Genomic DNA, 14771 nt, shown 5'->3' with positions numbered 1-14771 from the left:
GAGAGAGAGAGAGAGAGAGAGAGAGAGAGTGTGTGGGGGAGACATGGATGAATGGAGAGAGGAGGAGGGTGGATCAATGGAGAGGGAGACAGCAAGAGGTGGGGATGAGGGGGGAGAGAGATTTGGATGAATGGAGCCAGAGAGGAAGAGAGGGATGGGTCTAATCATTGTAATTAAATGATTCCTCCTTCAGTAATGAGACAGATGCATGATGGGCTCAGTATTCTAATGAGGTGTGTTGCCGTGCCATGCCTACCTTCCATTATGATACCATACACATGGCTGAGAGGAGAGCCCAGTTGCACTTCATCTAATGAGAATGAAGGCAACTGTGAAACACGGATGGTCATTTAGGCTCTGATGGTGATTGGGTTGTCAGTAGGGGCAGTGAAGCAGGAAGTGAAGAATGCAGGTCAGGTCAGCACTAAAAACAAATAGTGTTTTACCCCTGTTCTCCACACTATGTCAGGGAGGAGGCGGTAAATGTGATTCTGTTCAATCAGCACCGAAGTCGTGGTTCATTTGTCATCCCGCTGGTTCATGGTGAAGAAAACACGGTTATGTTCCTCGTTTAAACTAAGTTATCTCACAGGCCGTCAACTGTCTATGGTGCAAATCACATTATCAGAGTTGTTTTTCTCCAAAATACATGTATTTCCGTGTGTTCTTAATATTTTATTGCTGTATAATAGAAAGGCATTTGAATGTGAAATATATGAATGTGAAGTATGTTAATGTGAAATAGATTAATGGGAAATATTTGAATAGGAAATATGTTAATGTGAAATATATGAATGTGAAATATGTTAATGTTGATTATGTTAATGTGAAATGTGTTAATGTGAACTATGTTAATGTGGATTATGTTAATGTGAAATATGCTAATGCGAGATATGCTAATGTGGATTATGTTAATGTGAAATATGTTAATGTGAAATATGTTAATGTGAAATATGTTAATGTGAAATATGTTAATGTGAAATAGATGAATGTGAAATATGTTAACGTGAAATATGTTAATGTGAAATAGATGAATGTGAAATAGGTGCATGTGAAATATGTTAATGTGAAATAGGTGAATTTGAAATATGTTCATGTGAAATAGATGAATGTGAAATATGTGAAATATGTGAATGTGAGGTGTCACCCTGGTGTGTGTGTATGCAGGGAAGGTGTCACCCTGGCCTATAAGGACAGGATTGGCTTGGGCTACTTCTCTTCAGTCTTACACATTTTTGTTACTGGAGGGCAAGAACAGAACTACAGATTACTGGAGGGCAAGAACAGAACTACAGATTACTGGAGGGCAAGAACAGAACTACAGATTACTGGAGGGCAAGAACAGAACTACAGATTACTGGAGGGCAAGAACAGAACTACAGATTACTGGAGGGCAAGAACAGAACTACAGATTACTGGAGGGCAAGAACAGAACTACAGATTACTGGAGGGCAAGAACAGAACTACAGATTACTGGAGGGCAGAACAGAACTACAGATTACTGGAGGGCAGAACAGAACTACAGATTACTGGAGGGCAAGAACAGAACAACATATTACTGGAGGGCAAGAACAGAACTACAGATTACTGGAGGGCAAGAACAGAACTACAGATTACTGGAGGGCAGAACAGAACTACAGATTACTGGAGGGCAGAACAGAACTACAGATTACTGGAGGGCAAGAACAGAACTACAGATTACTGGAGGGCAAGAACAGAACTACAGATTACTGGAGGGCAGAACAGAACAGATTACTGGAGGGCAAGAACAGATTACTGGAGGGCAAGAACAGAACTACAGATTACTGGAGGGCAAGAACAGAACTACAGATTACTGGAGGGCAGAACAGAACTACAGATTACTGGAGGGCAGAACAGAACTACAGACAGATTACTGGAGGGCAAGAACAGAACTACAGATTACTGGAGGGCAAGAACAGAACTACAGATTACTGGAGGGCAAGAACAGAACTACAGATTACTGGAGGGCAAGAACAGAACTACAGATTACTGGAGGGCAGAACAGAACTACAGATTACTGGAGGGCAGAACAGAACTACAGATTACTGGAGGGCAAGAACAGAACTACAGATTACTGGAGGGCAGAACAGAACTACAGATTACTGGAGGGCAGAACAGAACTACAGATTACTGGAGGGCAAGAACAGAACTACAGGTTAGCAACATATGTGAATCTTGTGATCTGTACTCCGTGCTCTGGTAGGACCCTGTGTTTTGTGCAGTCATGTGACGTAGCAAGATTTGATCCTGTATTTTAAGATTTGTTCCTGTATTTTAAGATTTGTTCCTGTATTTTAAGATTTGATACTGTATTTTAAGATTTGATCCTGTATTTTAAGATTTGATCCTGTATTTTAAGATTTGATCCTGTATTTTAAGATTTTATCCAGAAATTCAGCAATTATCTGACAACAGTGCAGGACCATCTGACGTAAAAATGTAAACGGGACAGTTGGATGAAAAAAGCTTAAAAATACAGGTTCAAATCAAGACATGTCACATGATTGTACGGAACACGGGGCTCTGTCTATAAAGTCATCGAATAAGCTGAGGTCAGTCTGGCATGTATAGACTCTCTATAGGTATAGAAGATCTCTCTGTTACTCACCCCTGTGTAAACCATCCCTCTAATACACCTCTTTACCTCATTGCTGATGCAGTCTGGTCACCCCTGATTACAAGTCAGTATTCGACGTCCATTCATGTCTGAGGAAGTCGGGAGATGATGTGGAGATTGGCCACTAGGGGCAACAGTAAGCGGGTGTTACGTTCAAGTAGATTTCGGTTTTGGTTTGGCGTTGTGGAGGGGATGGTGACGGACGTAAACATCTGTTTCTGATTCCAAAGGTTACAAGTTTGAATCCAGAGATATACATTTTGATATTCTTGTTATTAAGCCTATCCCAAACCTTGACCCTTACTTTAACCATACGGGGTTAATGCCTAACCTTAACCTTAAACACTTCGACATTCGAAATTTGAGGTTTGCAACAACGTCTAAATTGTACGTTTGAACAAACGTCTAATTCTGACATGAGACTGTGAGAGCTAGTTGTGCTGATCACGACTGTACATATAGAGTATGGTGGACAACACACACACACACACAATGTCAATTTCACCACATAGGTTATAATATACACAGTCACATGACAGTAAAATATATATTTTTAGACATAACAGTAAAATCTATTTGAACTTCTAGCTTCTGTGGCAGCTGTTTCAGAATGCCTGCAGATGACCAAAGCCAAGAGATACTCACACACACCTACAGTATGCAGACACACACACACACACACACACACACACACACACACACACACACACACACACACACACACACACACACACACACACACACACACACACACACACACACACACACACACACACACATATACACACACACACATATCCACACACACATATATATACACACTCACATATATACACACACACACACACATATACACACACACACGCGTATACACACACGCATACACACACACACACACATATACACACACATATATATATACACACTCACATATACACACACTCCCTCTACCTCTCCCACTCCCACTCCCTCTCCCTCCTCCCTCTCCCACTCCCTCTCCCCCCTCTCCCACTCCTTCTCCCACTCCCTCTCCCCCTCCCTCTCCCTCTCCCTCTCCCTCTCCCTCTCCCTCTCCCTCTCCCTCTCCCTCTCCCCCCTCTCCCTGCCTGATGCCATTTTGCCTCTGTTTGTCCTTGGCTCTCACACACACAGCCAACGTTCTGTCTTAGACATTTTATAAGACCTGAGACAACTGACATATCATTCACTGTCTACACGACTTACCTCTGTCTCTGTCCTTGTCTCTCTCACTCTCTCTCTCTTTCTCTCTGTCTCTCTCTGTCTGTCTGTCTGTCTGTCTGTCTGTCTGTCTGTCTGTCTGTCTGTCTGTCTCTCTCTCTCTCTCTCCGTCTCTCTCTGTCTCCCTCTCTCTGTCTGTGTCTCTGTCTCTGTCTCTCTCTCTCTCTCTCTCCGTCTCTCTCTGTCTCTCTCTCTCTCTGTCTCTGTCTGTGTCTCTCTCTCTCTCTCTCTCTCTCTCTCTCTCTCTCTCTCTCTGTCTCTCTCTATCTGTCTGTCTCTCTCTGTCTGTCTGTCTCTCTGTCTCTGTCTCGCTCTCTCTCTGAATAATATTACTAGCTATGTCTAGGGTACCATCGAAAGGTAATTTACTGCTTAAAAACACAGTTATATGACAATGCAACAATATGACGTAGTATTTACATACGAGGATGAGCAGAATGTCATACATGAAACAACAGTGAATTCATCAAGTTCCTCGTCATTGGATAACATTAAATTGGACATTTTTCATTTAATGTGTAGTGACTGTGAATGATGGAGAATCGTGGCTTTTAATGTCACAAGCAAATCAAATCAAATCATTCAGCACCTGTTTTTTGTTATGACTGCACCCAACAGCCAGAAGACAAGTATAAGACATTCACAATGGCATGCAAGAGTGGCCTGGGGGCACACTTTGTTTTATAATAATAGATAGAGGGAACATAATTGCAAGGTGAAAATAGACGCCTTGTCCTTCATCTGAATGATGGATGAGGTTTCAACTGGGTTGCCATGTTCTCTACATCTGAGTGGATTCAGACTGGGTTAGATTCAGACTGGATTAGATTCAGACTGGGTTAGATTCAGACTGGGTTGAATACAGACTGGGTTAGATTCAGACTGGGTTAGATTCAGACTGGGTTAGATTCAGACTGGGTTGGATTCAGACTGGGTTGAATACAGACTGGATTAGATTCAGACTGGGTTGAATACAGACTGGGTTGGATTCAGACTGGGTTGGATTCAGACTGGGTTGGATTCAGACTGGGTTGGATTCAGACTAGGTTGGATTCAGACTGGGTTGGATACAGACTGGGTGGATTCAGACAGGGTTGGATTCAGACTGGGTTAGATTCAGACTGAGTTGGATTCAGACTGGGTTGGATTCAGACTGGGTTGAATACAGACTGGGTTAGATTCAGACTGGGTTGGATTCAGACTGGGTTAGACTCAGACTGAGTTGGATTCAGACTGGGTTGGATTCAGACTGGGTTGCCACTTTCTCTACGTCTAAGTGGTGGCAAAACAGGACCTTCAATTCCAAAACATTGAGCATCTCTCAGCACAGCTGTCAAATGCGTTCGGAATTCCCCTGAGACATTTTACTTTTGTTTAAGCATAAAAGGAAATAAAAATATATTGCAAACCATTTATTAAAATTGTCTTTGTGACACTTATATTATTCTCAGAGCAGTTTCCAGTGGTGAGACTGCGACTGTGTCACACTAGAGATAAGCCCTTCAAGAACAATATCTCAGGCCCAATCCTAAATTAACCCCATACTCATCACAAAACCCACTGATATTGCAAACTACTTAAATTATGTTTTCATTGGCAAGACTAGGAAACTGAAAAAAATATATTGTTGTCTATCTACAATGACAAGCCACCTGGGTCTGACAACTTGATTGGAACATCACCGAGGATAATAGGGAACAATATTGCCACTCCTAACAAGCACAACACTTACACAAATGACTGATGGTTGGCTGAGATAAATTGATGATAAAAACATTGGGAGCTGTTTTGTTAGACTTCAGTGCAGCTTTTGACATTTTGAACATAGTCTGCTGCTGGAAAAACGCATGTGTTATGGCTTTACACCTCCTGCTATATTATGGTTAAAGAGTTACCTGTCTAACAGAACACAGAGGTTGTTCTTTAATAGAAACCCATAACAGAATCCAGGTAGAATCAGGAATTCCCCAGGGCACCTGTCTAGGCCCCTTACCTTTTTATTCTTTACTAATGACATGCCACTGGCTTTGAGTAAAGCAACTGAAATGAGTGCAACACTTAACAAAGAGCTGCAGAAAGTTTCAAAATGGGTGGCAATAAATAAGTTAGTCCTAAATAATTTCTAAACTAGAAGCATTGTATTTGGGACAAATCGTTTGTAAACTGATTGTAAACTGTCATGGTCAAAACATTCATACAATAGTAGCCAAGATGGGAATAAGTCTGTTCATAATAATGCACTGTTCTGCCTTCTTAACAACACTATCAACAAGGTAGTCCTACAGGCCCTAGTTTCTACCTTCTTAACAACACTATAAACAAGGTAGGTCCTACAGGCCCTAGTTTCTACCTTCTTAACAACACTATAAACAAGGTAGGTCCTACAGGCCCTAGTTTCTACCTTCTTAACAACACTATAAACAAGGTAGGTCCTACAGGTCCTAGTTTCTACCTTCTTAACAACACTATAAACAAGGTAGGTCCTACAGGCCCTAGTTTCTACCTTCTTAACAACACTATAAACAAGGTAGGTCCTACAGGCCCTAGTTTCTACCTTCTTAACAACACTATAAACAAGGTAGGTCCTACAGGCCCTAGTTTCTACCTTCTTAACAACACTATAAACAAGGTAGGTCCTACAGGCCCTAGATTCTACCTTCTTAACAACACTATAAACAAGGAAGGTCCTACAGGCCCTAGTTTTGGTCAGATGCCACAAAGAGGGATTTAGGAAAAGAACAATTGGCTTAGAATAGGGCAGCATGGCTGGCCCTTAAATGTACATGGAGATGTAACATTAATAATATGCATATGGATATCTCATGGCTTAAAGTGGGAGAGAGATTTGACTTCATCACTACTTGTTTTTTGGAAGTAGTGTTGACAAGCTGAATGTACCGAGCTGTGTGTCTAAACCACTAGCACACAGCTCAGACATCCATGCGTACCCTACAAGACATGCCACCAGAGGTCTCTTCACAATTCCCAAGTCCAGAACAGACAATGGGAGGCACACAGTACTACATGGACCTCTATTCCACATCAGGTAACTGATGCCAGCAGTAGAAACAGATAACAAAATACCACCTCATGGCACAACCCCAGGAAGAGTAGCTGCTTCCTTGGCAGGAACTAATGGGGATCCATAATAAACCCCAGGAAGAGTAGCTGCTTCCTTGGCAGGAACTAATGGGGATCCATAATAAACCCCAGGAAGAGTAGCTGCTGCCTTAACAGGAACTAATGGAGATCCATAATAAACCTCAGGAAGAGTAGCTGCTGCCTTAACAGGAACTAATGGGGATCCATAATAAACCCCCAGGAATAGTAGCTGCTGCCTTGGTAGGAACTAATGGGGATCCATAATAAACCCCAGGAAGAGTAGCTGCTGCCTTGGCAGGAACTAATGGGGATCCATAATAAACCCCAGGAAGAGGAGCTGCTGCCTTGGCAGGAACTAATGGGGATCCATAATAAACCCCAGGAAGAGTAGCTGCTGCCTTGACAGGAACTAATGGGGATCCATAATAAACCTCAGGAAGAGTAGCTGCTGCCTTGGCAAGAACTAATGGGGATCCATAATAAACCCCAGGAAGAGTAGCTGATGCCTTGGCAGGAACTAATGGGGAATCCGTAATAAATACAAATACACATGGTGACACTTCCTAGCCTACAGAGGGGTAAGGTGTAGCTATTACCATATGGCTTACACCTGTCAAATCCTCTCAGAGCTCCATAGGGTGTAGGGCAGCATTTTGACATATCCCTCTTGAACAATATGAATGATCTGCCTCCAACTTGCCATTGAGGCCCATACATGCTCTCTACTCTCCTGTGTGCATTCCATAGCCTAAATGAGGCCCGTAGGATCTTGAGTGGCTGCCAAGAATCAACAAGCCACACTAGTCTGCCAGTAGCATCGACGTAGGCTTACAGTTAGCATGTCTGAAAGTCACCGTTTTTCTAGTTCCGACTAGCAGATGAATGCAGCATTTGTTTTTTTAAACGAGCTTGTCAATGAGGAGTTGGGAAGAGGAAGGAAAGAGCGCGTTTGAGGAGCTTCTTTTTTTTTGTGCAGTCGCCCCTCCCCTCAGCGAGCGTTTAATCCTATCTGGTTGCGGTCCTACTTTCTAATTCCTGCACTCTCTCGCAGTTTTACATTGTGCCCAGTGCCCAACGGAATGGTGGACTTTTACCGTAAGAGCGAACAAACCATACGGAATGTGAGAGCTGGAGAGCTTTGTTGGAGACGTCGAACAGGGACACCTGACGTGACAGTCTCAAGCGCCCTGCGTTCTCTTGCGTATGTAGCCTATGTTTGAAACCTGTTCTATCGCAAAAGGCTGTGGGAATGTGGGATATAAGTCAACGGTGAGTAGGCTAGTGTATGATCGACTTAACACAATGTATATATAACTGGGCTGGTTTTGCAATGTATAGCCTCGGCTATTTCTGTGCATATTATGGTTTCAAACGAGACTTGATTGACTTTGCTGAGCGATTCGTTTTTTTTGTTCTCGGTTCGTTTTTTTTTTTTTGATTGATTTATAAATCACTGCCAAACACGATTTTAAAACATTAAATGCATTGTGGTTTGAATGCTGTAACATAATACATAAATGTCCCATGATGGTAGTGACTGTCCATGACTGCTGATCACTTAACCATCAGTATTTCACATTTCTTTAGTATTTCACATTAATAAAATATTTAAGATGTTGTGTGTATGTGTATGTATGTGTATATATATATATATATATATATATCTTTTTCTTTTCTTTTACTTTATTATTTAATTCCAAATCATCATCTCATCTCTATAGAGGGGCTGCGTATGCTGTCTGACAAAATCAGTATTTTAGTAGTTCTTCAAATGTAAACAAGGCATACTTTTATGATTGCTGAATACCAACTATCAATCACTTTGACACCTGCTCGTTGAACATCTCATTCCAGAATCATGGGCATTAATATGGAGTTGGTCCCTCCTTTGTTGCTATAACAGCCTCCACTCTTCTGGGAAGGCTTTCCACTAGATGTTGGAACATTGCTGCTATAACAGCCTCCACTCTTCTGGGAAGGCTTTCCACAAGATGTTGGTACATTGCTGCTATAACAGCCTCCACTCTTCTGGGAAGGCTTTCCACTAGATGCTGGAACTAAGGGGCCCGAACCATGAACACCAGCCCAAGAACATTATTCCTCCTCCGCCAAACTTTACAGTTGGCACTATGAATTGGGGCAGGCAGTGTTCTCCTGGCACCCGCCAAACCCAGATTAGTCCGTCGGGGCTATACTCATCATTCAGTCATATTTATCTTAGAGTTAGTTAGTTAGTTAGTTTTCAGATGGTGAAGCGTGTGAGCTTGTGTGGCCTACCACTTCGGGGCAGAGCCAGTGTTGCTCCTAGATGTTTCCGCTTCACATAAACATCACTCAGTTAACCAGGGAAGCTCTAGCAGGGCAGAAATGTTTACGAATTGACTTGTTGGAAATGTGTCATCCAATGACTGTGCCACGTTGAAGGTCACTGAGCTCTTCAGTAAGGGCCATTCTACTGTCAATGTTTGTCTATGGAGATTGAATGGCTGTGTGCTCGATTTTTATAGACCTGCCAGCAATGGGTGTGGCTGAACCCACTAATTTTGAAGGGATGACCACATACTTTTGTATATATAGTGTAGCTGGTGAAGAAACTGCTCTCTCTTTATCCCCTCTTGATCGCACATTCTTATGTAGCAGGTGTTAAACACAGACCGGACTGTGCAAAGGATTGTGGTTACAGTAGTTCATTATCACGTTTTCTGTTGGAAACTATGTAGAACAATGCAATGCCTGGAAACTACAACTCTCTACTACATGGCACAGTTTGGGCATGATCAGATTTATCTCTGGAGAAACTGCAGCACCATGTGCGCATTGAGCTCACAGGGGGGGGGGGGGTGGAATTAGAAGAAGTTGACCCACTTCGGTCAGTTAGTTGTCTAAAAACCGGGAAAAAAATCACAAATATCTCCCTGAACTTTTTTCTTTTTTCATTACAGTAAAAGAACCCATGTTTCCCTGACAACATGACGACAGATCTGAGCCTGACGTCCCTCCTGAATGTGTCTGACCTCCACAACGTGACGCGGGGAGGATGTTCCTTGACCAGAACAGGCTTCCAGTTCTACTATCTGCCCACCGTGTACATCCTGGTGTTCGTCACCGGCCTGGTGGGGAACAGTCTGGCCATATGGATGTTTGTCTGCCACATGAGACCCTGGAGCAGCATCTCCGTGTACATGTTTAACCTGGCCCTGGCCGACTTCTGCTACGTCCTCTCCTTGCCCTTCCTCATCTTCTACTACTTTAATAAGACCGACTGGATATTCGGAGACGTTCTCTGCCGACTGCAGAGGTTTATATTCCACGTCAATCTGTACGGCGGCATCCTGTTCCTGACCTGTATCAGTGTCCACAGGTACACAGGAGTGGTCCACCCGCTCAAGTCTCTGGGAAGGCTCAAGAAGAAGAACGCCGTGCTCACCAGCGCCCTGGTCTGGGTCGTGGTCATAGCGAGTATCTCTCCCATCCTCTACTACTCCAGGACGGGGCAGAAACGGAACGCCACCACGTGCTACGACACCACCACGGAGGATGAGCTGCCGGGTTACTTTATCTACAGCATGTGTTTGACCGTGTTCGGCTTCTGCATCCCTTTCCTTCTCATCCTGGGTTGCTATGGGATGATCGTCAAGGAGCTGATCTGTAACGACATGAACAACACCCCGTTACGGCGTAAGTCCATCCACCTGGTGATTATCGTGCTGGCCGTGTTCGCTGTGTCCTACCTGCCCTTTCACGTGATGAAGAACCTGAACATGCGAGCCCGGCTGTACTTCCAGGTCCCGGACATGTGTGCCTTCAATAACCGCGTGTACGCCACTTACCAGGTGACGCGGGGGCTGGCCAGCCTCAACAGCTGTGTGGACCCGGTCCTCTACTTCCTGGCTGGGGACACGTTCAGGAGGAAGTTGTCCAGAGCTACTAAAAAACAATCTAAGAAGGGGGAGCTCCCACTGCAGTCCAAGAGTGAAGAGACGGCGCTCAACAGCCTGCCGGAGTATGTCAAGAACGGGGGTGGGCAGCTTTGAGAGAGGGTTGGGTCAAAGTCCGGGTGGTCTCTCTGAACCTCTATAGGGCTTTTTTTGCAGTGAATTGGTGCTGTGGACCTTGCAGACTGTGTGTGGACTGTGTACAGAATGATCTGGGTGGGAATCGGACAAAGCTGATGGCAATGGGGTGGTGTCTCTATAATGTCATCACTGCTGTCGGTAGGTACTGTATATTGTGAAGGTCAACTAGGTGCTCATCCATCCATAACCAAACGGAAGGAGAAGGTAATTAGGTTGAGCTCCTGTAAACAATGGTCTCTTGTTCCTCTATCCAACCAACGCTGACGTTTTGTAATGGAGAGAGGGCTGTGCTAGCCACCCAGTGGATGCATCATAATCATAGTTGGACTGTAAATGGGTAGGTGAGATACCAGGGACGACTGAGATCCATTACCTAGAGTTTGGACCTCATGAGGAGGTTAACATACAGCAACTATAATGCACTCTGCATGTTTTAATTCTCAGAGACATCTACAAATTAAATTAACCCCAAAGCTGACTGCTATTCCCTTCTCACTTGTTCTCTCTCCTCATGTTTTTTGCCTCTGGACCCAAATTTTTTTTTTTTTTTTTTTTCTTCAGTTGTGATCCAAATATTTGCATCGCTAAAAATAATTCCCAAAATACAATCTGGTAAACTATTTTTAATGCTATATTGATTGTGTAACTGTAGCAATTACTGTCTATGACAAGGGAAACAACGTTCCCGCCTCATTCATTGTATATAATGAACATTTTGCCCATATTCTTGATGAAGAACTTGAAACTTTTGAAACTCACTGGCTTGAGACCACAGAATTATCCAAAATAGTGCTGCTAATCGATTTATATTGTGATTTGAAGAAAACATTTTCAGAGATGAAATTATATATATAAAAAGTCATTCATCATAACTTCTACACACTTTTTACCTGGTTGGAGTCGTTTTTAAATTCAGACTGGAGTAATTTTTTTTATATTTTTTAATATATTTAAAATATATATGTATGAAAAATGACTCCCAGTTTGAAGTATTATAATATTTTTCATCATGACCCACTCAAAAAAAATTCACACCACCCAAATTTGGGTCACGATTCACCAATTGAGAATCGCTGTTCTATGGCGTTACTCTGTGTGACAGCTACTTAGCTACATTAACGCCTGCGGTTTCTTTATGTGGTTGTTCTGTTTCAGTACTGTCACTGTATCGCTATGACATGACCTGCGTCCGTCCTTGGTCTATTTATTCTACGTTAATATGAAGGGTCTATATACTAGTCTCATGTGAATAGGACACAATACAGTAATGTGCTGTAATGTATTTAATGTGTGTAGTGGGATTACTGTACAGTACATGGTGTCAAGCCCAGTTAGGTTTTTTTTTTTTTTTTTAAACAAGACTCATCCAGACTGTTAAATTATGAACCCAGTGTTATTATCGGGAGGCAACTTACCAGTGACAAACCACGGCAGCCATCTTCTGTGAAGTGTTGGAACTGTTTTATATGCATGCAGAGAAGATGGCATGGCAGGTGACCGTAAGAATTAGAATGAGTAGAAACGACATTCCCGTTTGGAAGCAACGTTACATGGTGTGTGTGTGCAAAGCGAGCGTCCGCTAAAACAAGTGTCATTGGCGTTGTTAAATCAAATTGGATGATGGTCACCTGTCAGTGTTCTGTACACACACTAATAATGTAAAACATCTGTCTTTAAGCCACCCGTTCTTAGTAGTTTGGGGAAAATGGCTACTAGAACCCTGTAACTATGTACAATATGTTATTCTAGTTCTCTGGTCCATCGTCTTCATAGTGGAGCCATTTTTCGGACTGTTCCTGAACTGGGCGTCGACTCGAGCAGCTCCACAGATGTTTATAGTATACAGTAGTATTGTATGTGGAACGACTGATAATTGCATGAAATGCATAAGTTATACCCCCCCCCCCCTCGCCCAAACCCATATTATCGGGAGATATGTAGACCTGACGAGGAAGTGAATGATATGATCATGTATGCCTCCTGTGAGATCTGCACATTTGCTGCTCAGGTCAGAGGTTCTCATGTTGTACAGCATTTTGGGGGGTCAGTTGTGAATGTGTGAATAAATTGTTTTATATAAAAACATGTAAAACGTTATCAGATGCATTTTGTTTTTCAGTGTTTTTTTTTTAACTCTATGCCTTTCATCTACTTTGTATGTAGTGTTCTCTCCCAATGATCAATAACTCAATGGGTTGTACTGTTTATCCAGTTTATGGCTGTTGTGTTTGTGTGATTGGCGATGAAACGCCATCCTGCACAGGTCTATTCAACTCTATACGCCTGGGTCTATTCAATCCTATACGCCTGGCTCTATTCAATCCTACATGATACGCCTAGCTCTTCAATCCTACGTGATACACCTAGCTCTATTCATCCCTATACGCCTGGGTCTATTCAACCCTATACGCCTGGCTCTATTCAAACCTACATGATACGCCTAGCTCTTCCATCCTACATGATACGCCTAGCTCTATTCAACCCTATACGCCTGGGTCTATTCAACCCTATACAATACACTTGGGTCTATTCAACTCTATACGCCTACAGTAGGTCTATTCAACCCTATACGCCTGGGTCTATTCAACCCTATAAGCCTGGCTCTATTCAATCCTACATGATACGCCTAGCTCTTCCATCCTACATGATACGCCTAGCTCTATTCAACCCTATACGCCTGGGTCTATTCAACCCTATACAATACACTTGGGTCTATTCAACTCTATACGCCTACAGTAGGTCTATTCATCCTATACGCCTGGGTCTATTCAACCCTATACGCCTGGGTCTATTCAACCCTATACGCCTGGGTCTATTCAATCCTATAAGCCTGGGTCTATTCAACCCTATACGCCTGGGTCTATTCAATCCTATACGCCTGGCTCTATTCAATCCTATACGCCTGGGTCTATTCAATCCTATAAGCCTGGGTCTATTCAACCCTATACGCCTAGCTCTATTCAACCCTATACGCCTGGGTCTATTCAACCCTATACGCCTGTGTCTATTCAATCCTATACGCCTGGCTCTATTCAATCCTACATGATACGCCTAGCTCTTCAATCCTACATGATACGCCTAGCTCTATTCATCCCTATACGCCTGGGTCTATTCAATCCTATACGCCTGGCTCTATTCAATCCTACATGATACGCCTAGCTCTTCAATCCTACATGATACGCCTAGCTCTATTCATCCCTATACGCCTGGGTCTATTCAACCCTATACAATACACTTGGGTCTATTCAACTCTATACGCCTACAGTAGGTCTATTCAACCCTATACGCCTGGGTCTATTCAACCCTATACAATACACTTGGGTCTATTCAACCCTATACGCCTGGGTCTATTCAATCCTATACGCCTGGGTCTATTCAATCCTAAACGCCTGGGTCTATTCAACCCTATACGATATGCCTGGGTCTATTCAACCCTATACGCCTTGGTCTATTCAACCCTATACTATACGCCTGGGTCTATTCAACCCTATACGATATGCCTGGATCTATTCAACCCTATACGCCTTGGTCTATTTAACCCTATACTATACGCCTGGGTCTATTCAACCCTATACTATACGCCTGGGTCTATTCAACCCTATACTATACGCCTGGGTCTATTCAACCCTATGCTATACGCCTGGGTCTATTCAACCCTATACTATACGCCTGGGTCTATTCAACCCTATACTATACGCCTGGGTGTATTCAACCCT

At 43.0% G+C, this 14771-nt stretch overlaps 1 protein-coding gene across 1 annotated transcript; it reads left to right on the top strand.

Moving 5' to 3' along the window:
- The first annotated feature begins 7815 nt into the window (after positions 1–7815).
- LOC135546695 (P2Y purinoceptor 1-like) lies at positions 7816–13152 on the top strand. The gene is made up of 2 exons (XM_064975310.1): positions 7816–8248; positions 9922–13152. The coding sequence occupies exon 2, from the start codon at positions 9949–9951 to the stop codon at positions 11011–11013; it is 1065 nt and encodes a 354-aa protein (XP_064831382.1). The 5' UTR covers positions 7816–8248; positions 9922–9948; the 3' UTR covers positions 11014–13152.
- The last annotated feature ends 1619 nt before the right edge of the window (positions 13153–14771 follow it).

This window comes from Oncorhynchus masou, chromosome 9, assembly GCF_036934945.1.
Source record: "Oncorhynchus masou masou isolate Uvic2021 chromosome 9, UVic_Omas_1.1, whole genome shotgun sequence".
Taxonomy (NCBI): Eukaryota; Metazoa; Chordata; class Actinopteri; order Salmoniformes; family Salmonidae; genus Oncorhynchus; species Oncorhynchus masou.
Note: the sequence above shows the minus strand (reverse complement) of the source record. Positions and strands in the feature narration are given on the sequence as shown.